The sequence below is a fragment of the Dendropsophus ebraccatus genome, chromosome 7 (genome assembly GCF_027789765.1).
Source record: "Dendropsophus ebraccatus isolate aDenEbr1 chromosome 7, aDenEbr1.pat, whole genome shotgun sequence".
Lineage (NCBI taxonomy): Eukaryota > Metazoa > Chordata > Amphibia > Anura > Hylidae > Dendropsophus > Dendropsophus ebraccatus.
The window spans coordinates 31,285,442-31,309,917 of record NC_091460.1 but is presented as its reverse complement, the minus strand read 5'-3'; the positions used below and the strand labels follow the sequence as shown (position 1 = coordinate 31,309,917).

The window sequence follows — 24,476 nt, the reverse complement described above, 5'->3', positions numbered from 1 at the left end:
GGACTTTAAAATGCTGATATTTTACAAATTTATGATTACAGTGGTACCTTGGTTTAAGAGTAACTTGGTTTGAGAGAAGAGCTCACAGTTTTTCAATATTGTGATTTGGTTTAAGAGTTCCCTGTACTGAGTGGGAAGGTGAGCGGGGGAGGGGCATGGTCTGCATAGCGGGGTCTACAGCCATGTACTCTGACCCAGGAAGTCTCCTTCACCCTCCAAATCATGATCAAATCCACTTCAGGCTGGGGCTTACATCAGAGGACAGGACTGTGGAGGTAATCTCTCCATAGCTGTAACCCCTCTCTCCCTGGACAGAGTGCTGCTATACTGTGCCCACATCTGTACTGCTCATTCCTTCATACTCCCTGCAGTCTCTGTCAGTCTTCTCCATTCCTGCTATTACGTGCCTGCACACTCAGCTATACTTACTGATGCTATAATGTGCCTGCACACTCAGCTATACTTACTGATGCTATAATGTGCCTGCACTTACTCTCAGCTATACACACTGCTGCTGCTATAATGTACCTGCACTTACACAAAGCCATTAACACCACTGTATAGGAAAGTTTCTGTTACTCTGCTCCTGCACAGCTCTGTGATTCTAACTTCCTGGTATCTACAAACTGCTGCTGTGTTTTTCAGGTTTATGCCCTTACTATACATTATACTCTACACATGCTGATTGTTATACTGTACAGTAACTTATAATATCACATATTCAGCTGTTTCTTAATTTTTGTTTCATTTGTTTTACATGTTATTCAGAATAATAAATGATTATTTTGGGGGTGTGGAACCAATTGTCTGCATTTCAATGATTGCTTATGAGAAGTTTTGCTTTGGTTTAAGAGTGGATTTGGATTACAAGCATGGTCCCGGAACAAAATATACTCGTAATCCAAGGCACCGCTGTACAACATAAAATATGGTTTTACTATGTTTTCGTTAACCCTTAAAGAAAAGTATTGTGGCCTTATTCTACCACTAAAAAGTAGTAGTTGTGTTAATATTAATGGTGTAGGTGTGGTGGTGGGCTGAATGGCGAGTGTAATACCATGTTGTAGATATTATATTTCCTAAGTTTTCATGTTCTTTATAATGTACTTTTCTCTTGTGTCTCAATTTTTTTTTAATAATATAAAATTACAATGACATGTTCTTTATCTGTCATATAGAAATCCTGACAAAATTGTCATTTTAAAAGTCCGGCTAAATAGAAAAATCTGCTGAAGGCACGGGAGTGCGGGAATATAATAAACTAAGTATATTTACCCATTCCCCCCCCCATGCGCACGCGCAGCGCTGAATCAGTGCTGTTGGACCCCGCCGTGCTCCCCCACCTCCCTCTCTTGTCACAACTGACTGAGGCAAGATGGCTGAGCAGGTACTTCTTCCTGGGTCATGAGGTTCCATGAGGTCGGGAGAAACTAGAGCCCAGCGGCAGTCAGGGAGCTGATAAGGTGGCGCTGCGGGGGCATGGGGACAGGTAAGTATACATTCTTTATTATGTTCCCGCATACCCCTGCCTGCAGCAGAGTTTTCATTTTTGCCGAACTTCTCTTTGGCCGATACTCTCAACCCCTCTTACTCTTGCTTCATTTCACCGGTGGACAGTGTCACCTAGGCGAGGCTTCATGACAGTTTGCCCCCATCTCCCGGCTGGGAGAATATAATCAAATGTGGAGCATCTAAGCTTGTGGATGGTGCGGAGAACCACATACAGAGTAAAGAGGGGGGGGGGGACAATATCACTTTAAGCTGGAAACCTTTAGGCCCAATTCACGTTTTGTTATGGGGCATATATCTGTCTATACATTGGCAAGCTGGCAAAAACTGATGACATATACCCATTAACTTCTATGCGTTGAACATATTCTTAAAGTGACTACGTTTGATCCATTTTTCTGAACATATCCTGTTTGGGTGAATTAAAGACATGGTCTACCACTTCCCACAGAGAAATGAAATACTTTAATGTATTTCGATGAACCTAATGACAATTAGGCTACATTTCATGAAAGTCAGGTTGATGACATAAAGGACATAAAGGATTGTTGATTTAAAGGACAACATATATCCCTATATGTGATGTGAATGGGGCCTTCCATTTGGCACTGTGACCATTTTTCATCCAGGTGTGCCACATAGGAATAAAAAAAAAAAACACCATCAGAAAAACCACCAAAAGTTTTTCAACTGAAATCCAAAAATATACATACCCATATTAAACATAGAAATAATAGACCACGAAAATTAAAGACAATGCTGGACACCTGGATTTGTATAGTACAATTTAATGCTACTTTCCAAAAAAAAGAAAAAGAAAAAAAAAAAAGAATAAAATCCAAGGATAAAAATTATATTGATTAGATCTTCAGTTCATAAAGCAAAAAATTTCCAGTAGGGGAAATCTGGGATATGAGAAAGTAAAATTCTTCGTCAACATAAGATGAAGCAAATTTCCATTATATTGCGAAAGCGATATTTTATCTCATCTTGTAGAAATTATCTCAGATGACCGTCAAGAAAAGGTTTCGATGAGGGGGGGATAAGGAACACAAGCACTTAAGATGCTCAGGAGATGACACCATCTTGGGAGAGCCTTGTCTTTCATGGTTTGCCATTTTCTTGCGTCGCCCCTTTAACAAATGAATCCTTACATGAAATTTATACATCTCTGCCCCTCCACCCATCCAGAATGTAGAAAATAAGAGTAGGATTGTTTCAATCTTTTATGTGTTTTTTCCTACTTACTATAGGATTGCGGAATATCATTTCAACAACTTTATTAAAGAATGTTTCTGATTTCACGTGACGCTTATCGGTAATTCTTGTCCTTGCGCTCGGCTGAGTCCCAATAGACATTTGTATGTTATTTTAGATGCTCCACAGGACCACACAGGCACGGTTGGCACAAACACTATGCCAAATAGTCCAGACCACTCCAGGTGACTACCACCCGGCCTCATGTCGAAATGTATCTAAAAGTCAATCCCGAGACTCAAAGAGACGTTCCGCATTATTTCAAAAGACGATAAATGAAAGGAAGGACTTTTAAGATTACCATGAATTAACATAAAAAAATAGAGAAGACACAGGTCTGTTTTTCTCTCCGAATTTTTTTTGTGTAAAATGAGGCGCCCTCGGCCGTCTTCAGATAAAGATTTGAAAAAATATAGTGACGAGCAATGAACATCCGCTGCTGATCAATCGGGAGCTGGATGATGGCACCAGAGAGTTGAAAACCTCAGATTTGATTTCATTGGATCCGACAAGGAAGGGTTCCTCCTTTGAAACCTTAAGAGAAATATTTTACAGCTATTAGCCAAAGGAAGAAACTTCTAAAAGAGGCAAATCTACTTGGACATTGCTTTCTGTAATATACCCAAACTTTGTTTCAGTGCTATCCTAAGATGAGAAAAAGTTCTGGCCCACTCCACCAAACATATTTTCCAGGGAAAAGACTTTGTACTTGTTCTTTCTTACTTCTATCTCCTATCCTAAATAGATTATTTAGGTGGCCTGCCAGCAGATTTTTGTTCACTAAAGTAAAGGCAATGTACAATAGGAGTTCTTGCCCTGAATCAGGTGATATCACTCTTATTTCAATCTGTCGCTCCAGCGCTGAGATATAGGATTTAGGCTTATTAGGAAAATTAGGAAATAAAGCCCAAGAGGCGCTCCCTTCAGCTGCAAAAGCAACGTTGGGCCTCTCAATCTTAACAAAGTGGGCTTTACCTTGCAGGCATTTTTTTTTTTTAGATATCTAGGTGTCTATATATAGCCAGTGGTAGCATGCAACTAAATGCTTCTCTCCTTGACTCCCTGTGAGCTTTAACTCATTGTACTTTATGGGCTTAATTATAATTCTATGGCGCGCACTTGTACAATGGTATAGAGACCAAAGCAAGTTGGGGAGTGAAGCGCTCAGCTGCACTTCTCCCTGCTATGTCTAGAGATTGGAGGGGGTCTGAACACTCCAAGTCTTAGGGCCCTATTCCACCGGACGATTATCGTTTGCATAATCGTTAACGATTAACGATCTCAAACGACCGCTATTGCGAAACACCTGAAAACGTTCACTCATTTCCATGGAACGATAATCGTTACTTATGATCGTAATTGCGATCGTTTTTTCTTCGCTATTTATTCACTATTGCGTTCGTATCTATTGCGAACGACCGAACGATGTCTTATTCAATGTGAACGATTTGCGAACGAGCAACGATAAAAATAGGTCTAGGTCTTATAAAGCGATCAACGATTTCTCGTTCGGTCGTTAATCGTTAACTGCATTTCAACCGAATGATTATCGTTTAGATTCGAACGATTTAACGATAATCTGAACGATAATCGTCCGGTGGAATAGGGCCCTAAAAAGCTCCTTCCAGTATGTGTATACATCTCTTATGCCCCTATTCCACCGGTCGTTAAGAGCAGCAAACGATCGCTCTCAGCGCTCGTTTGCTCCTCGTTCCCCGCTCCCTGCCGCCGCTATTCAGCGCGGCTGCAGCGAGCGGGTGAGTGCGGGAGGGGTGGCGGGGAGTTGCGTGGGGGCTGCCCGGGGGATAGCTGATCGTCCGGGCAGCCCATAGGATACAGCAGCGTCTGCTGCCGATGTTGAAAAACAAGCGACTGCAACGATCAGCCGACATGAACGATGTCGGCTGATCAATGCACTCTATTCCACGGGAAGATTATCGTTCGTAGCGGCCGATATTGGCTCACCATGAGGGGGGGGGGGGGGGGAATAAATAAATAAATAAATATATATATATATATATATATATATATATATCTCAATCAACAAAACAACAATCACTGAACTCAAGGAGAACAGTAAAAAAAATCCAATGGAGTACTCATTTAAGAGTCTCCACTGATATATATGATAAAAGCTGTGACAAATGTAATGTTACTCTCACCTTTGTGGGCTGGACATAGACGTTGACGCTTTCCTTTACCGCAGGGACAGAGGCGTTGGCGTACTTCTCCTCTTTGTGCCTGGGTGTTGTAGAGGCAACGGATGGGTTTAGAGCCAGGTTTAGGTTGGTCCCATTGCCAAAAGCATGAATAGAATTTTCTATGAAGCAAAAAGAAGTTAATAAATCATAACGGATCAAATTGAACAAGACGGTATGAAAATTCTGCTGGAGAATATTATATTATACAAAGTAATCCTCTTGTTCAGAGCCGGGGCTCCACAGGCTGGTGTTCTGGTCAGGGCAGCCATTAGGCAGCTTGTAGCGAAATCAGTTTTATGCTAGCTTGATCAGGTGGTCAACTGCGAAAGTAGAATGAGCGGCTCAGCGCTGAGTGCCGGAGCCATTACTGAGGCCAATGATCGAATCAGGAAGGCAAATGCAGAACATTAATCTATACACTCTCCAACAGACCTGGAGTGCCATCCCCTCCACACAGCTGTGCCCCGCTCTAATGTCCATCCTGTGAGAGGGAAACTTTCCAGACTAACAAATCAGGGGATCAAGAATATCTATCTATCTATCTATCTATCTATCTCCTATCTATCTATCTATCTATCTATCTATCTATCTATCTATCTATCTATCTGACATAGATAGAGTAGATAGGATAAAGAAAGATAAATAGATACAGTAGATAGATAGATAGATAGATAGATAGATAGATAGATGATAGATAGATAGATAGATAGATAGATAGATAGGAGATATATATGAGATAGATAGGAGATAGATACAGTAGATAGAAAGATAGATAGATAGATAGATATTAGATAGAAAGATAGATAGATAGATAGATAGATAGATAGATAGATAGATAGATAGATAGGAGATAGATAGATGATAGATAGATAGATAGATAGATAGATAGATAGATAGATAGATAGATAGCTTATGTCTTATTTGTTTTGTCAGCACTTTGAGAAAACACAGGTTGTGGGTGTCAGCAAAATTCAACTTGAACCAAGACACATACATACAAATAGATAGATAGATAGATAGATAGATAGATAGGAGATAGATAGATATTAGATAGAAAGATAGATAGATAGATAGATAGATAGGAGATAGATAGATAGATAGGAGATAGATAGATAGGAGATAGATAGATAGATAGATAGATGATAGATAGATGATAGATAGATAGATAGATAGATAGATATTAGATAGATAGATAGATAGATAGGAGATAGATAGGAGATAGATAGATAATAGATAGATAGGAGATAGATATGAGATAGATAGATAGATAGATAGATAGGAGATAGATAGATAGATAGATAGGAGATAGATAGATAGATAGATAGGAGATAGATAGATAGATAGATAGATAGATAGATAGATAGATAGATAGGAGATAGATAGATAGATAGATAGGAGATAGATAGATAGATAGATAGATGATAGATAGATAGATAGGAGATAGATAGATAGGAGATAGATAGATAGATAGATAGATAGATAGCTTATGTCTTATTTGTTTTGTCAGCACTTTGAGAAAACACAGGTTGTGGGTGTCAGCAAAATTCAACTTGAACCAAGACACATACATACAAATAGATAGATAGATAGATAGATAGGAGATAGATTGATGATAGATAGATAGATAGATAGATAGATAGATAGATAGATAGATAGGAGATAGATAGATAGATAGATAGGAGATAGATAGATAGATAGATAGATAGATAGATAGATAGATAGATAGGAGATAGATAGATAGATAGATAGATAGATAGATAGATAGATAGATCATAGATAGATAGATATATAGATAGATATTTCACAAAATACTGGCAGCACTTGTTGAATAGCCAGTGGGTGCTGACAGATTTACCAGGACCCTCTGATGTGTGGATATATACAATCAAATAACTGCAGAACTCCAAAGTATCCAGTGAAAAAAAAGTGTGTATTTAACCCATATGGGCTATATAAACACATTTTCTTTACTGGATACATTAGATTGCTGTAGCTTTTTGATTGTAGATATGAAATAGAGTTAAAAAAAAAATTAGCAAGTTTCAACAATTTAGTGAAAATGAGAAAATTCACCCATATGAAAAAGGGCAACGTTCCCGATCACTTCTCAGCTCTTGTTGATGTGTTACTCAATTAAGTGTTTTACATCGCAAACAATTAACAATTAGTCCAAGAAACAATTCATAGAGTACAGAGCAGCATACAGAGAATGACAGACAGTGTAATAATGAACATGCATACAGCGTCTAGTGTATAAATCATATGTGTTATAATCCATAATATGTGATAATAAGCAATAACATGACAATAAGACACAGGGGGCTCATTAGAATCATCTAATTAGGATGAAACCAGTACTCACGTATATGGCTATGTTCACACTGTTGGGCTTTTAATTGCAATTACTGAAGCCAAAGCCAGAGATTATAAATAGAGGACAGGTCATAAAGGAAAAGACTAAGATTTCTCCTCTGTACAATTAAAAAGCCAAATGTGTAAACATGCCATTAAAGAAAAATACAGCATGTATGAAGAGAACACACCAACCATGTGAGATCGATGAGGGAGGAAAGGTCCTATTAAATCTAACAATCTTCTCCCTACCATCTGCAGGACCTTTAGAAGGCACAATGAATTGGACCGGGACGCACAAACAATCTCACGCAAGTTGCGATCGGCCAAGAAGTGTTTTCCTGCTCCTCAGCTGATCACTGTCACTTTTACACGGTTCAATTATTAGCCGAAGGAGCATTTCTAGCACCACTCCTGGCTGATAACGGACGGTGGTTTCCCTAACGCTCTTGAATATTCCAGGACACTTACGTAGACAGACGTTGTTTGTGAAAAAGTGCAAGAAATTCTCACACTCCTCCTGACGGTTTCCACTTGTGTTACAGGTACACCAGGGGGCGACACTTGAAGAGGAGTTGTCCACATAGTTGGGTGTGATAGGACTACCTGTAAACAACAGTACAAATAATGAAATCTGATACTGGTGATACAACATTGTTAGAGTGACTCTTTACCCATAATCTGACCCCAACCCAAACCGCTTGCACTGTTGGATAGCTGCTTTTAATCTAAGATCTGTCCTGGGGTCCATTCGGCCTAGAGTACCCATGCCCTGGGATTGCACCGCTTCTCCATCCCTACTCCCCACCCTCTTCATCATTAGGAATGCCCCTAGAACAATTTCTCCTATTCATCACCTGTCTGAACACCTGTGCAATTTTCAGACAGGTGAGGAATAGGAAAAATCCTGCCCGGGGGCATTCCTAGTGATGAAGAGGGCAGGGAGGAGAGACGGAGAGGCGGTGCAATCCTAGGGCATGGGTCCTCTAGGCCACACTAATTTGAAACAGGGCTGCAAGTTTAAAAGTTGTTTTTTAGGACAATAACTGCATCACCTGCCGAACGGACCCCAGGACAGATCTTGGATTAAAAGCAGCTATCTGAAGGTAGAAGTGGTTGGGGGGGGGGGGGGGGGGGGGAATTGTGGGTACAGAGTCGTTTTGAGCTGGAAAAGGGCATTAACTTCCAGTTCTAAAAAAAAAAAAAATCATACTGAAAGAACCTGTGAAATAATCAAAACCTTCTTCATGTTCTTTCCAGTGGAATTCCCGGGCTGTGTTCCGCACTGATTTCCCTTTGGGTTATTTTGGCCATAGAATTGAGGAGGAGGAACGAGAGGAGGAGGAACGAGAAGAGAATTGGAAGAACAAGAGGCAAGGTAATGAGGGAATCAGAGTATGACAAAGAGTATAGCAAAACTAGCGGAATTCCGCAGCCGAATGGGAGTCGATGGGAGGCGCGCGCTGCTGCTCTCCCTGCGCTGAAGAATGAACATGTTCATTCTTCAGGGTGGAGAGACGCTGTGAGAACAGCAGCGCACGCCTCCCAAAGACTCCCATTATGAGAAGGAGGCTAACGGCATTCCGCGGCGGATAATTCCGCTAGTTTTGCTACGTGTGAACGGGGCCTAAGGAAAAGAAGTAAGGGTGAAGGAATGTGGGGGTATAAGAGGATAGCTGGAGGAACAAGAGGAGGGGTGGATAAATGAGAAAAGAAGTGGAGTAAAGAGAGAAGATATCAAGGAATCAGAGGAGAAGAGAAGTGGAGGAATAAGAGAAGATATCAAGGAACTAGAAGAGAAGTGGAGGAATGAGAGAAGATATCAAGGAATTAGAGGAGAAGAGAAGTGGAGAAATGAGAGAAGATATCAAGGAATGAGAGGAGAAGAGAAGTGGAGGAATGAGAGAAGATATCAAGGAATGAGAGGAGAAGAGAAGTTGAGGAATGAGAGAAGATATCAAGGAACTAGAAGAGAAGTGGAGTAATATGAGAAGATATCAAGGAACTAGAAGAGAAGTGGAGTAATATGAGACGATATCAAGGAATGAGAGTTTAGGGGAAGAGGAGGAATACGAGAAAAGGTGGATAAATGAAGGAAAAATTGATAAAATAATGTGAAGAAATAATAGAAGAGATGGAGTAATGAGAGAGGTGAAGGAACAAGAGGAAAAGTGACGGAACTAGAAGAGAATGTAAGGATTCAGCTGGAAGGTGATGGAAAGAGAAGAAAGGTGAAGGTATGAGAGAAGAGGTGGAATGAAGTGTGAAGAGGTGGAGGGATGAGAGAATTAGAGGAAAGACAGAAAGAGTTGATGAATGAAAAGGGAGGTGGAGGAACCTGGAAGAGAGAGAAGAGGAAATGAGAAGAAGTAGGAGAGGAAAGGAAGAAGAACAAAAGGAGAGGTAGATGAATGAGTATAGAAATGAATGAATAGATGGAGGAATTACAGAACCAGAGGAATAACAGGAGACATGGAGGAAGGACATAAGAATTAGATGAATGTGCAGACAGGTGAGAAGTGCTAAAAATAAAAAGAAAGAGGCAATGGCAGAGGTGAGGACTGTGGTGTATAATGTATGGTGTATAGCGGTGTATAGGCCTGTGAGATGGAACAGTCCTCACAGGATAGGATAAGGGCAGGTATACACATTAAAGGACACTCATCAAGACCAGCATGGACCAGTCTTAAAATAGTCCCTGTCCCCATTCACCCCGTTGGATTAACTAAGAGGTGCACATGGCTCTTAGTACATCTGTCGGAACCTGCGCCTGTCACATGGTAGGTGTTGATTTCTGCCATTATTTATGCCTGGAAACCATGAAAAATGCCTCCTAACCACCAGCCCATCAGATGATCAGGGCTCGGAGAAGGCAAAAATGTGCACCTTTTCCATGGCGCACACCAGGGGGCACATTTTGATAAATGTTCCCCATTGTGGTCAATATTTTGAGGGAGCAGATAGATGAAATGTAGGATAACATAGGGAATAAACAAAATCATCCCTCAGATTATTGGCTGGTTTGCTGTCGGTCACAACGACCCAGATCAAAAGTATTTTCGGAAGAAGTTTACTCAATACAATGGTGGTTATGAATGGTCATGCATGTTCTTATCTTGTCTTATGAGTCACATATAAATCTCCAACCCACATTCACTGGTAAACAGCACCGACTGTCTCATTATACGGATGGGCCCTTGGTGCCTGATCACACAGCCGCTCTGCATTATCTGCTCCCTGCAGGGCCGGGCTGACAGCAGCCGTTGTTTGCAGCCCCGGGGTGAACTACAGGGCAGCTTTTATAGGGATAGATTATCGGCTCATACACAAATCCTTCCTGCAGGTGATTCTCACTGTAGAGAGCACTGAAGGCTTCCCGTCCTTAACAAGTGTTTATTCTACAGAAATAAATAATAGAAAATAAGACTAAAGAGGAGAAATCATCTGCAGGAAAAAGAGTGGAGAAGAGATTCATCTTTCCCTTTCTAGAAACTGGACCCATGTTGACAATGGTGGACAATGAGGAGGAGTAATCCCGTTGTATTGTTTATGTCACCATGCCAGAATTAATATAAAGGGAACTGCAAGAGGTGGAGGTGGTGGTCGAAAGGGGGAGGGGTTTAAAAAAATTGTAACTTTTTGTTATAGCAAAAACATCAATAAAAAAAATATCAGATTAAATTTTTTTTTATATGAAACCCTTCTTCTATGGACCCTGGAGCAGCAACCTTGGCCTCCTGTTTGGTATGTAAACCATGGAGTGCCAGGGCTGGGCCTCAGCTGGGACATTGACTTTCTGCACACCTGTGCCTATTCCTACTGCTTTAATTTATAACTGGAATACCCCTTCAAGGTGTACCTGCAGTTACCGACAATATTTCACTCCATTGTTTTACATCCCCACTACTCCAGGCTGCTGTAATATCCAGATCTGTAGATCGTTTGTGCAGCCCATTGAATGTATCGCACATCACCTGGGTGGCCAACAACTATGCATTGAAAGGGCCGCACAAAAGATCCAACAGCCAACAAACAAGCCTTTGCTTACGCTCATCGTTGGCATTTTACGAGAGCCGAATGTTGACAACAAGCCTTCCGTGTGTATAGGAGCTTCAACTCTTGACTATTAAAATAATAGTATAGACATTTGGGCAATAGTTGAGGACCAGGGGCCTAGCTATAGGGGCAATTACAGATTTTGCACTTAAATGGGCACTATCACTTTAAAAAAAAAATTACATGCCATAGAGACATGCCAAAAGTTTTAAACAGTTGGGTTCTGGGTGTAGAGTGTGCCCTGTGTGATATCTATCCTGGTTGTGTGTCACATGGCCGAGACTGATTCCCAATGTAAGGGCCGTATTCCTCGGGACGATTATCATTCGCATAATCGTTAACGATAAACGATCTCAAACGACCGCTATTGCAAACAGCCTAAAATCGTTCACCCATTTACACGGAACGATGATCGTTACTTATGATCGTCTTGTCATTGCTATTGCGTTCGTAGCTGCTGCGAATGACCGAACGACATCTTATTCCATGTGAACGATTTGCAAACGGGCAATGATAAAAATAGGTCCAGGTCTTATTTAGCGATAACTGCTATTCAACCAAACGATTATCACTCCAATCCGAATTATTTAACGATTATCCGAACGATAATGGTCCAGTGGAATAGGGCCCTTAGGGCCCTATTCCACTGGACGATTATCGTTCAGATTATCGTTAAATCGTTCGAATCTAAACGATAATCGTTCGTTTGAAATGCAGTTAACAATTAACGACTGAACGAGAAATCGTTGATCGCTTTATAAGACCTGGACCTATTTTTATCGTTGCTCGTTTGCAAAACGTTCGCAAATCGTTCGCATTGAATAAGACATCGTTCGGTCGTTCGCAATAGATACGAACGCAATAGCGAATAAATAGCGAAGAAAAACGCAATTATGTTCATAAGTAACGATTATCGTTCCATGGAAATGAGTGAACGTTTTCAGGTCTTTCACAATAGCGGTCATTTGAGATTGTTAATCGTTAACGATTATGCAAACGATAATCGTCCGGTGGAATAGGGCCCTAAGTCTGGGAAGAAAGGATATGCAAAATAGCTCTCACACCTCTTGAGCAAAGAGATGTCCCCACAAGTCAAATCTCGCTCAGTCAAGAAGCCTTATGCTGCGTTTACACAGACAGATTTATCTGACAGATTTTGGAAGCCAAAGCCAGGAATGGATTTGAAAAGAGGATAGATCCCAGTCTTTAATTTATGACCTGTTCCCTGTTTATAGTCTGTTTTTGGTTTGGGCTTCAAAGATCCGTCAGATAAATCTGTCTGTGTAAACGCACCATTAAAACCAGTCAATGTTCTAAGGCTCCTTGACTGAGCAAGGCTTAACTTGAAGGGACATCTCTTTGCTCAAGAGGTGTGAGAGCTATTTTGCATATCTTTTCTTCCCAGAATTCTCAGTGGAGCAGCAATGGTCTGTAAGTCTCCACACGTCTTTATGACGGACTCTCCTTAAAGGGGTAGTGCGGCGGTAAAAAATTATTCACAGAATAACACACATTACAAAGTTATACAACTTTGTAATGTATGTTATGTCTGTGAATGGCCCCCTTCCCCGTGTCCCACCACCCCCACCCGTGTACCCGGAAGTGTAGTGCATTATACATACCTGATCCGTGCCGACACGCGTCCGCCATCTTGTGCCAAACGTCATCTTCGTCCGGCCGGCTCAGCCGCTGAGCCGCGATTGGCCGAGCACAGTTATGCTCAGCCAATTGCGGCTGAGCAGCTGATGACACGGCCAGCACTCGGGAAGATCGGAGGTGTTAGGGCCGGCCGGACGAAGATGACGTTTGGCACAAGATGGCGGACGCGTGTCGGCACAGATCAGGTATGTATAATGCACTACACTTCCGGGTACACGGGTGGGGGTGGTGGGACACGGGGAAGGGGGCGATTCACAGACATAACATACATTACAAAGTTGTATAACTTTGTAATGTGTGTTATTCTGTGAATAATTTTTTACCGCCGCACTACCCCTTTAAGGAAAGTAACTACCTCTTTGGCCCAGTGTAAGTCTATAAGAGTCACAGAGAGTACACTTCTTTCCCCACCTGTTGTATTGATTGATCAAGGACTGAGCACTCAGATCACGACTGATCAAAATGTTTTATGTGTCTCTCAGACATGTCAAAAGTTTTTACTGTGACAAGCAGACTCTAAAGTTTCTTCTCTGATGAGGGCCAATTACCAGAGCCTATACAGAACTCTTCTAGTAAATGCGCCTCAAGTTAGCTAGCTCCACTCATTGTATTATGACTAGGCATGATGGTTGGTCATGACTTGCATTTTATCCCCAAAAAGGTTAAAGAAGTTATGCAGCATTACTAAATCATGGCTGTTTTACTCCAAAAATAGCGCCACACTTGACCTCAGGTTGTGTGTGGTATCACGACCCAGCTCAGTCTGAGTTCACTAAGAACAAGAGTGGTGCTGTTTCTGGAAGAAGATGTTTTTCTAATCCTGGATAACCCCTTTAATCATCTCTGCTACATTTATAGACAAGTAACTGTATACCAGAACAACAAGTTACCTATAATCCCCGTGTACGCCATCAGACAAGCCGCATGGTTCTCCAGTGCACATCCAGTCACAGACTGCGCTGACGGCTCACAGTCCAGTTGGAAGGCGGCTAACCGGGACCTGACCGGAGACAAGAAGAAGATATAAACATTCCCAGAAAAACGTATCCCGCATAGACAAGAACCAACACACAGGCTGCACAACGCCCCCCCATAGTGTCGGCCCCATGTAACACAAAATGCATTGCTCTTTAGGTAATGAGGCGGCAGCGGGGCTGTGTATCTTGTACGGGGGCCATACATCTTGTTCTATAGAGTAATGCTGGGAGCAGTGACACATGCTGAATGTATCGCAATATTTATACAGCACAGAGCTGATATATAGATCCAGCCAGGAGCCATATATAAACTACGGCCTGTGCTAGAACTGTGGTCACAGTGTGAGCTGTTTTGTAGAAAAAGAGCATTTGTCTCCAGTAAAAGAAAAAAATCATACTTAATAAAATCTTGTCAAATTAAAAAAAAAAAAAAAAAAATCATCTATTTTCTAGATAGGAAAACAAGATGAAAACCAATATGACTGCTAATGGAGTGTTAGAGTGCATGGCGATTTTGTTATACAGTGATAAATCCTATACTCTGGTATGGCTGTACTGGGTCTATCCTTCATTCTGGTCTCTGGAAAAGCTGTATGACAACCAATATGGCCAACATGACATTAAAAGAGAAGTCCAGCGCGGAAACTCTTTTTACCTTCTACCCTGCTCCTGCCTTCTTAAAAAAAAAAAGCAGGAGCAGGGGGGAACATAAAAAACAAGCTTAACTCGCCTCTCCCCGTGCCTCTCCAATGTTGGATCACCGCTCTGGGACTCCTGCCGGGCTCTGGGATCTTCTCTCAGACGGTTGACTGACTGCCTGTTCAGCCAATCAGTGACAATCAGTGGGCAATCCATCAGCTGAGATGGCATTTTCCCCCTTTTTGTGATGTCATCAAGACTACTTCTGGCGGGGGTCTCGGAGCTGGTGTAGCGGTGCGGGCATGTGGAGAGGTAAGTTAGCCTTTTCTAATAACTTCCCACCTGTCCCTGCCAGCTGCCAAAAGATAAAAATGGCCAGACTTCTCCTTTAACATACTTACTAACCATCCTGGTTTTGCTGGGACAATCCCATGATCTGGACCATAAAAGGGCTGAAGTTTATATAGTCCCCCCCCAAAAGAGGGTGGTCTAATAATGTGTTTTCAGTTGTCCCTGGGTGGGATCAGGGCAGGACTTTAATTAAAATTTTTAAATTTAAGTTAAGGTTTTTTTTTCTATCTACATTATAATATAATCCTGAAATCTTGCCGTTTCCAGTTCAACCACTGGGGCTAAAACTAAGCTGAGACTTCCTGTTCCGTCTATGATGATAAGGATGAATATGCTGGAAAGTGATCTGTACAGGATTAGAGTGAAGGATATACCAGTAGATAGAAAAGGCAATAGCAGCTCAGCCTCCCCCTCCTCTATAGAATGACCCCTGCACAGGTCATAGAACATAACTAGAAACCTGTCCCATACAAGGAATAGAGTCTAGAGATACTGTAGTTCATTGTGTCTATGTGCATGGGACTTGCTGTAAAGCGTATAAGCGTATCAATAAATGCTGTGAAGAACAGCTCAGGGAAAATGGCAACCCCCATAACAATGTACTAAAAACAAAATAAAAAAAATTATAATCAGAAAATAGGAACAGAACTTTTTTTTTGACAATTCCTTTATTTAACGGCAGCAATGGATACCCTATTACATGGGTCCCATATAGATCTCTACCTTCCTGACCGTTCAGAGTTCAGCATGCTTTCCATAACTCCCATAAACTACAATGGGAAGAGACAGAAGGGCTGAAGAGGAGATTGCTATTGTCAGTGGAACTGGAAACAGACATTTATGGCCTACACTCTCAGATGGGAATACGTTAAAGAAAATCTTTTATCACTTTCATACTCAATTCATTGGTGAGCTTCCTGACTTCTGCCCACATTGCTGGTCTTAATCTATCTCTATACCCATACAGAGATCCAACAATTAAGGCTGGGGAGGCAAGGAGAAGCCACCATGGATCACCCCAATCACTCATGGTTAAGGTGGCAGGACAGTGAGGACAGGTTCCCTTTAAATTTTGCAGTTGTGAGTGGTATAAGCTGCCAATGTGCCATCCCTGTACTACCGGCAGGGACCCTTTAAGAAGCAGAAGGTGTAGCTTCACAATATCTTATAACTGTCGTAGACAATACAGAAGGAAAACTGCTCCTGAGGCAAAACGTGATCACTGGAGGAATATCACAAGAGGCTTCAGGAGAGGAAATGAAATTTGTATCCTTCTGTGGAGTCTGAGGAGTAACTGGTTATAACAGCAGCAGGACACACATAGATAAACTGTCCTAATCGGGTTTTCTAGTACACGATGTGGAGAGAACTGATAATGTGTGAACACCGCTCGATAGGAATCATGTTCTTCTGCAATTTTGTTGCTGGGAATTTTCCGAGGACTAGTGATGGAGGACAAGAGTGGGGTTCACTTTCTCAGAGAAGGAGATGCCCCCCTGTAGCATAGACATTTGAAATCTAAAGAGCGAGGGACTCTGGTCTCATGTATATAGGCTAGGTTCACATACCATGTTTTTATGACTCTTTGATAGCGTTCATCATTTCGAGGACAAATAAGGACAGTTATTTTTAAATTATGTCTGTGATTTTAAAATAATGGATGTTGTTTGGCCTTAAAATGATGGATTCCAAAAAGAAAGCTATCAAACGGTCAAAAAAAAGACAGTGTGTGAACCTAGCCATAGACTGATACTGAGGCCTATGCCTCCTCCACTGTACAGTACTTAGAGCTCCAGGATCTTTGATGACATCACCACGAGGGTCCTGGAGCTCTAGCTGTTAATGTGTTCTGGGCAGTTCCATCTATATAACCACGGTGATCATAAGTTTGTAGAGTTCATTATGTTCATTGCTACTCCATATAAGTTCCATGTGACTTAGAGCTTTAAAGACTAACCCATACAGACTAATCTTCACCTAAATGATGAGGATGGGGGAGCTGGATTTTGATCTCCCCATTTATGTGACCATACGGCTCGGCCAACCACGTATGTATTCTTAATAAGAAGAGGCAAAGAAACCATTGCCAGACTCCTCTGACAGCGACCTGTCTATTCGTGAACGAAAGAATCAGTAGTTAAAATCCAACATGTCCAATTATTCCCCCTCCCCCCGACACCTGCTGTCAGGAGACCACATTATATATTAGATTGTCCTCTGCTCCTGTGTAAATATGTGGGCATGGCCAACACATAACCAATGTTTATGGCCAGATTATTCCTTAAAGCGACTTCGTACCCACAATTTGTCCCCCCCAAACCACTTGTACCTTCAGATAGCTGCATTTAATCCAAGATCTGTCCTGGGGTCCGTTCGGCAGGGGATGCAGTTATTGTGATAAAAACAACTTTCAATCCGGCAGCGCTGTGTCTAATGGCCGGAGCTTACATTTGTATATGCATTAGGCTGGCACAACCTCTCTGTCCTTCCTCCCCACCCTCCTCATCATTAGGAATACTCCAGGCAGATTGCTTCCTCTTCCCCACTTGTGGCAGCCCGGCACATGGGCTGGATCGTTAATACACCTGTGCAAAGCTCAAACAGCAGTAAATGTTCCTGGAGCATTCCTAATGATGAGGAGGATGGGGAGGAAGGACATTGAGGTGGTGCCAGCCTAATGCATATAGAAATATAAGCCCCGGCTGTTAAACACAGCGCTGCCGGATTAAAAGTTGTTTTTATGACAATAACTGCATACTCTGCCGAACGGACCCCAGGACAGATCTTGGATTAAAAGCAGCTATCCGAAGGTACAAGTGGTTTGGGGGGGACAGATTGTGGGTACAGAGTCGCTTTAATCCACCCTTTTTTATATGGGACACACTCACAATCGTGCGAACCTAGTTTTTTTTTTAACTATCTTTTTTTTGTACATTATTATGCGGGCGGCCATCCTGTCTGGTATGCTTTACAGAAAGTCTAAAGGGCGTAGACACTAGAGCCTGGAGTTAACCCCTTTCACTTCTAGTTTTTTAGGCATGCTATGTGACCTGTTCAGAGATCATTGAGCAGAGAGGGGTGGAAGATGACCTCATCTACGTGTGACTTTAGTCATGTCTGTGATGATATGGAGGAGACTTCTGGAATTTTTTCTCTACAGAACAGGAGGTTCCAGCTTATTGACTAGGTCAAAAACAGCAAAACAGGAAGGTTTCAGGATTATTTTTATAATATACTGTAAATAGTAAAACAAAAAATGTCACTAGAAAATATGTTTAACATAAAAACTTGACTTAAACAATAGGTCATTTTCTGATGACACTTTCCCTATAAAATGACCATAGACCGAGTCGTCATGCTTAACAATCGATTATATGTGCATAATGGACTCAGGTTAACCGAGTGTCCAATAAAATGAATTATTAATCAATATTACTTCATTACCCGCTCGATCATCTACTGAAAACTCATGACAAGCTCAATCCATCCGAAATCACATCCACAACTCGTCAGGCTGGAGAAAGATTGTCGACATCTCCCTCTGGGAGACACAAAGGTCTGACAGGTTGGAGTTTTAACCAGTCCTTCATAGAGATGGTGCCGGAGGTGCCTGGCTGCAGTTGATTTGAGTTTTTTTTTTACATACAGCTGAGCTGTACATACAGGTTAAAGGGTTTTTTCTGTCTGGCTGTGACTTACCCTTTCTCTCCCCCCCAAAGAACACAGGAACGTTTAGCCGTGCCCTGCACGGGGAGGATGAGGGGAGGACGGGAGAGATAACTGTTGGCCGAACTATCAATTGTCAGTTATTGAAAGTGTATGATCAACTTTAAGGTATCTGTACACCTTAGATAGACCCTAGGCAGGTCCAGATGATTGCCTAAGGTGTATGGCAGCATCCATTTTCTCCACCGACAGATGATGATGGTGGAGAGAAGGGTCTTCCATATTAGATTTCCACTGCCCAACTCTATTGCCCTAGGAGTAATAGGTGCACCTTACCCTTTTCCTAAGAGAACACGTGACTGCTCATCCAACAGTTATTGAATATGTATGCCCACCTCTACATACATTTTGACATAGATTTTTTTTTTAATTAATTTATTTAACTTTTTTTAAATTTAGATCTAATTGAAAATTTTTCGCTAAACTATAGACACCCTAACAACAAGAAATATGGCCAGACAATCCCCCCCAGTTTCTCCTTCTAAATACCATTACCAGCACGGATCATGGCACACAAAGGGTAAAACAGCAGGGATCAGGGGATAGAGTGGGACACTACACCGCTTCCTTTGCCTGCCCGATTACTATGTGCCAGCTACTGTCTGTCACTCACGACGGGCTTTCCTCCCCATAAATCTTCAAGCGGGTTAAATCTTGTCAAACTCCCATGTCTTACTTCTCGAAGACTCTACGGAAGGCTACATGGCTGTCATATTTATAGTCCAACCAGTCCAAAACTGTGGATAATTTCCTAGAAACTGTTATCAGTCACAATATCAGTAGGTTGTCTGCCCTTCTTCGATTGCCCCCATGGGCCAGGACTTAGAAAGGAGAAGTAGTTGTAAGTCTTCATTAGGTTTCCACGGCATAATCTGACACTTTTGAGAGTCTTTTCCTGTGAGCAGTGTCATGCAATCACTCCTCTGCGGCCTGCCATCCCTTACATAAGCTCCCATCTGTAAGGTGTTAGTCAATGCTGAGCATAGACAAGAAAGAATAGATACATTACCTCTCTTAGGCCTCTTCGCATCTACTGTCAGAAGATCTATGACATGTTCCACGATGGATATTGACTTGCTGCCTCTACTACTCGCCACGCAATCACTCATGGTCGTTGCCATTATGAGTCTTGTAGCGTATCTAAGCCGACGGTTTATTGGACTTTAACTCAAGGACCTTTAAAATCCTCGGGAGAATATTAAATGTCAGGAGCGAACTGATAATTAAAAAGTATGGCGTTCCTCTCCGGCACTGTAAGGTAATATACAGCTCATGTCTGGGGTAGTAAGATGTAAGACGTGCTGAGAGTTGTAGTTATTGAGTTGTCTAGCGTAAAAAATCCAAAGGGATGAGGGTTTTATTTGATTTAATTTTATATTGTATATAGGTTTTTTTATCTTTTTTTCCCCCTGAATGCTTAGAGTGCCGAATATGAAAGGTTTACCGTAACTGCTTCTCCATCCCACCACATTTTAACGTTTTCATTTTCCATCGAAAATATTAGGGCTTATATTTGTGGGACAAGATGCATTTTGCATTTTTTTTTTATCGTTTACAATGTGACCAAAAGTCACAATTCAGGTTTTTGGTATGTTTTTCTGCTTACGCCGTTCACCATGCAGGATAAGTAACATTATTTTCGAACGGATTCAATAAGGCAATATAAAACATTTTTATTTTGCAGGTGAAAAATGCAAAAAAAGAGGTGATACGAAATTTTTTGATGGTGTTTTTTTTTTTTTTTTTTTTTTTTTTTTTACAGTTTATTAGTCCTCTTAGGAAGCTTTTAAGCATTCAGTTTGAAAATTCAATTGCACATACAGGTCAATGCAATACAAATGTATTGCACTGATCTATTATCTATGGCAGACTACTGCATTAATCTATGGCAGAATGTACTGGTAGAGTTGTCCCTGTAGCTACAGAAGCCTACAGAAGGCCTCCAGCTGTAGGGTCCACTTGACGCCTTGAGCCACCAATGTCTCACTACATGGATTCAATGACCGCCATTGATTCCTAATTCGTCTCACAAGCCCAGTCAGAACAGAACTCAGGAAATGTACAATTGCTGGACATCAGGCATCATTTGGACAATTGGGCAGAACCTAAGGGCCCATGTGACCCACAGCCCCTAAAAGTTTAAGAAAATTGTGGTTGTGGGTAAGACGTCCATAATTAGCCATATAATTGCTCATTTTGTGTACCAATGGAATACATAGGACACCTACACTGATCCATACGAGACATTAAGGACAGAAGGGTCATGTGTTTGTTTCCCTTACATATACATTTATATATGGCTTTAGGTGCCCATATTAAATTAAAGTTAAAGGAGAAGTCTGGCTATTTTTAAAAATCCAGCAGCCGGCAGAGGCAGGGAGGAATTTGATAACAACTAAGAACTTCTCATGCGCGCGACGAGCTCTGGGACCAGCCTTTGGATCCCCGTCGGAAGGTATTTTCTCCTGACTTGTGATGATGTCACAACCTGCCTGATGGACTGGCTGATCAGCCAGTCAGTGACTGGGACGGGGCACTCCCCCGAGTCATAACGTCATCACAAGTCGGGGGCAAATGCCTTCCGGAGGGGGTCCCAAGGCCGATCCGTTCGCTCACTGCTGGCACGAGGAGAGGTAAGTTTGTACTTGTTATCAAATTCCCCCCTGCCCCTACCGGTTGCTGGATTTTAAAAATGTCCAGACTTCTCCTTTAATAAAACTTGCCAAAATATCTTTCATCCACAAATGATCTAACAGGAAAGAAGACTGTTAGACCATCGTCGGGTATCATTGATCGTGTATGAATATTGTAATGGCCAAAATGGACTACAGTATGTATGTCTAGCTATTATTCTATAGTTTTTCAACCTTCTACTCCCTTCTGCCCATTAGTATGGCCACCTTAGGGTCATAATGCACATTGCAAACTTGGCCAACTACCTAATATGTATGGCGGTCACCTGACTCTCCACTGACAAAAATGTTAGGGGTGGAAAGGATTGGGCTGTTGGATTTTAACATGCCTAATCTGTTTTCTTCCCAGGTAAGATAAGCCACCAGTAGAAGTGTCTAGCAATGATGTACATTCAGAACACAGGAAGGTTTGGTTTAGCATGGCGAATGGTAGAGATACCAGAGTACATAGCTACCTGTAGGCCAGTTATTCAACCCTTTGCTAACAATATAGGTTTTTGCTATTAAATAGTGAAGAGCATGGGACAAACGAGAGCTGGACCCCCTCTTGATAAGGTCACCTAAGTAGCCCTACAATCAGTCTCTATAGTATATATGCCATTGTTAAGATATTACAATGTGAAAGAGAGGACAGTAGGGAAGGCATTCAACTTAGAACCGAGATATAAATTCTGTAACCTACCTGCAAATGTAATCCCCCTTACAAGCATCAAGAGGGGTGAGGCAATTCGGCTTTTCCTTTGACTCATATGAACAAGCCGGAACAATGGTTTGCCGCCTCCGCTCAGCACAAGCTGTATCCTCACACGGACAGAAGAGCAGTTCACTTGTATACTCAGCCGGTACTCTGTCGAAAAATTTCCTCAAGGCCTTGTGACACTTGGAACGGTTGCAAGAGTCAGTCCGTGCCATTGGGCGTATACACAAGCCAACGTACTCAGTTCGTAACTTTTGGCAGGTAGGGTCCACGTTGCAAGCTTTTGCCGCGTCGAGGCAACGGTTGACTTGGGTGACTTCATTCTCGGAGCCTGTAAAAAATTTGTAACAAAATGAATATGAACAAGGTATTCAGAAATCAACTATTCATTGATTATAATTAGAGATGAGCGAACCTCGAGCATGCTAGAGTCTATCCAAACCTGATCGATCGGCATTTGATTAACAGGGGCTGCTGAAGTTGGATAAAGCTCTAAGGTTGTCTGGAAAACATGGATACAGCCAATGACTATATCCATGTTTTCCACATAGCCTTAGGGCTTTATCCAAGTTCAGCAGCCACCGCTAATCAAATGCCGAACGATCGAGTACGGATGGACTCGAGCATGCTCCAGGTTCGCTCATCTCTAATTATAATGAATAGTTATAATGAATCATAACCACATCCTGTAAGACCTGGGAACTCGATTATAATAAAGTCATTTGGCTTTATGCAAAATTAATGTTTTCTATTAGGAATCAAATATTAGCAAAGACGTCTAGTGGCGAATGTAGAGACCTCGCAACGTGCACCTTGCTGCTCCATGTCTGTGAATGTAGATTTTTATAATTTTTAAGGGGTTATCCCCACAAAACAAATTTTTAACAAAAAATTTGTAACAAAAACAATATTCTAAACAACCCCCCATCCCAATACCACCCTATGTCTAATATACATTCCTGTTTTCCCTGTTTCCCAGCATTTAATTTTTACCTCTTAGGTGGATAACCCCTTTAAGTGTTCGAGAGAGTGGTTGCCCACTACACAACCTTAAGTTGTTTGGAGTTCTCTTCAAGTGTTGATTGTTGATACCAACTACTTTGCAGGAGAATATTCATTATCCATGCTATACAATATTTCTCTAATTTTTATTTTTATTTAAGCGTCATGTATTAAAAAACTCCCAAAGGGCCCTGTGAAAATATAACTGTGCGGCATCACCATAAAAAAGACAGCAAAGTAGCTACAAAGATGAAAGAATAAACAGACAATAAGCGTCTGTGCGCGAGGAAGACATGGGGACGTTCTGTGTAGTCAGCGGAGGGAAGCTCGGTGATAAGGTTTAGTAACACTTTTATCTCCCGTTACTTCGTAGCTCTTTATAACAGATTCTATATCTGGGTAACACATTAACTCTATGCAACACATCACTAAATAAGAGATGTGCAGCAGGGTCACACTTATTCCATTGCGCGAAGAAACATTTCACAAGGTGTTTCTGTAACTTGCTTGAATGGACTTTAATACTATCAGCAATCGGCAGGGTGTAAGTTTTTATATTCAGCTATAAATGGCTCAGTTTTTATAGTTTATAGGAATAAGGCTAAAGAAACAGAGGATGTTCACATAAAAAATATCAACTGTGACAAAATGTGGTCCCGCCATTGTTCACACCTTGGCCGCTATCCACCACTGACGTATATCCTGAGACTGCAAACAGTCCTTCCCCACCATGTAGCATACATAGCACTGGAGGGGTTGGAAAGGTTCACAGGCCATATAGTGCTGCAGGTACTATGTGAGATATCCACAAACCATCCCTCTCCACAAGGGGTTTTCTGTCTGACAAAGTTATATACTATCTAAATGATAAACTAGCTGAACGTGGTGGGGATGACCACTGGGGGCTGAACCCAGTCTTACGCATACCACAGAAACCACTGAGTTTAGCTATGTTCACACAACGTTTTTTCAGCTCTGTTTAATATGACGTCCGTCATTCTGAGTCTAAAATAACGGACGTCATTTAGCAGCCTGGCCTCCCCTAGGTGCAATATCGGCTGTTGGTACATTATTCTAGTTTGGATTACTAATTGGACTTTGGATGCGGCTTAATTAAAAAGTCCATTGAATTTAATAGTAAAAATGGAGAAAGAACGGTGAAAAAAGAAAAAGAGTGTGTGAACAACTAATAAAAAACGTCCGCTGTTTGCAAAAGATGTCCTAAAATAATGATCATGTTCATTATTTTGACGTCCGCGGTAAAAACGTCCATTATTCAATACATTGTGTGCATTGGATGTCCGTCTTTCTATTGACTTCAATGCATTGCCATTGCAGTCCGTTAAATTGCAGCAAT

The 24,476-nt window shown here is 41.6% G+C and overlaps 1 protein-coding gene across 1 annotated transcript in view; it reads right to left on the bottom strand.

Annotated features, from left to right (window-relative positions):
* Positions 1 to 2,381: 2,381 nt before the first annotated feature.
* The window catches only part of GFRA4 (GDNF family receptor alpha 4), a 302,580-nt gene continuing 280,485 nt past the window's right edge, over positions 2,382 to 24,476 (bottom strand). The window contains exons 5-9 of the mRNA XM_069976347.1: positions 22,103 to 22,448; positions 13,925 to 14,034; positions 7,791 to 7,925; positions 4,929 to 5,086; positions 2,382 to 3,300 (exon numbers count right to left, since the gene is read on the bottom strand). Of these exons, the coding sequence (XP_069832448.1) occupies positions 3,157 to 3,300; positions 4,929 to 5,086; positions 7,791 to 7,925; positions 13,925 to 14,034; positions 22,103 to 22,448 (893 nt within the window). The 3' untranslated portion in view covers positions 2,382 to 3,156. The remainder of the gene's footprint in view (positions 3,301 to 4,928; positions 5,087 to 7,790; positions 7,926 to 13,924; positions 14,035 to 22,102; positions 22,449 to 24,476) is intronic.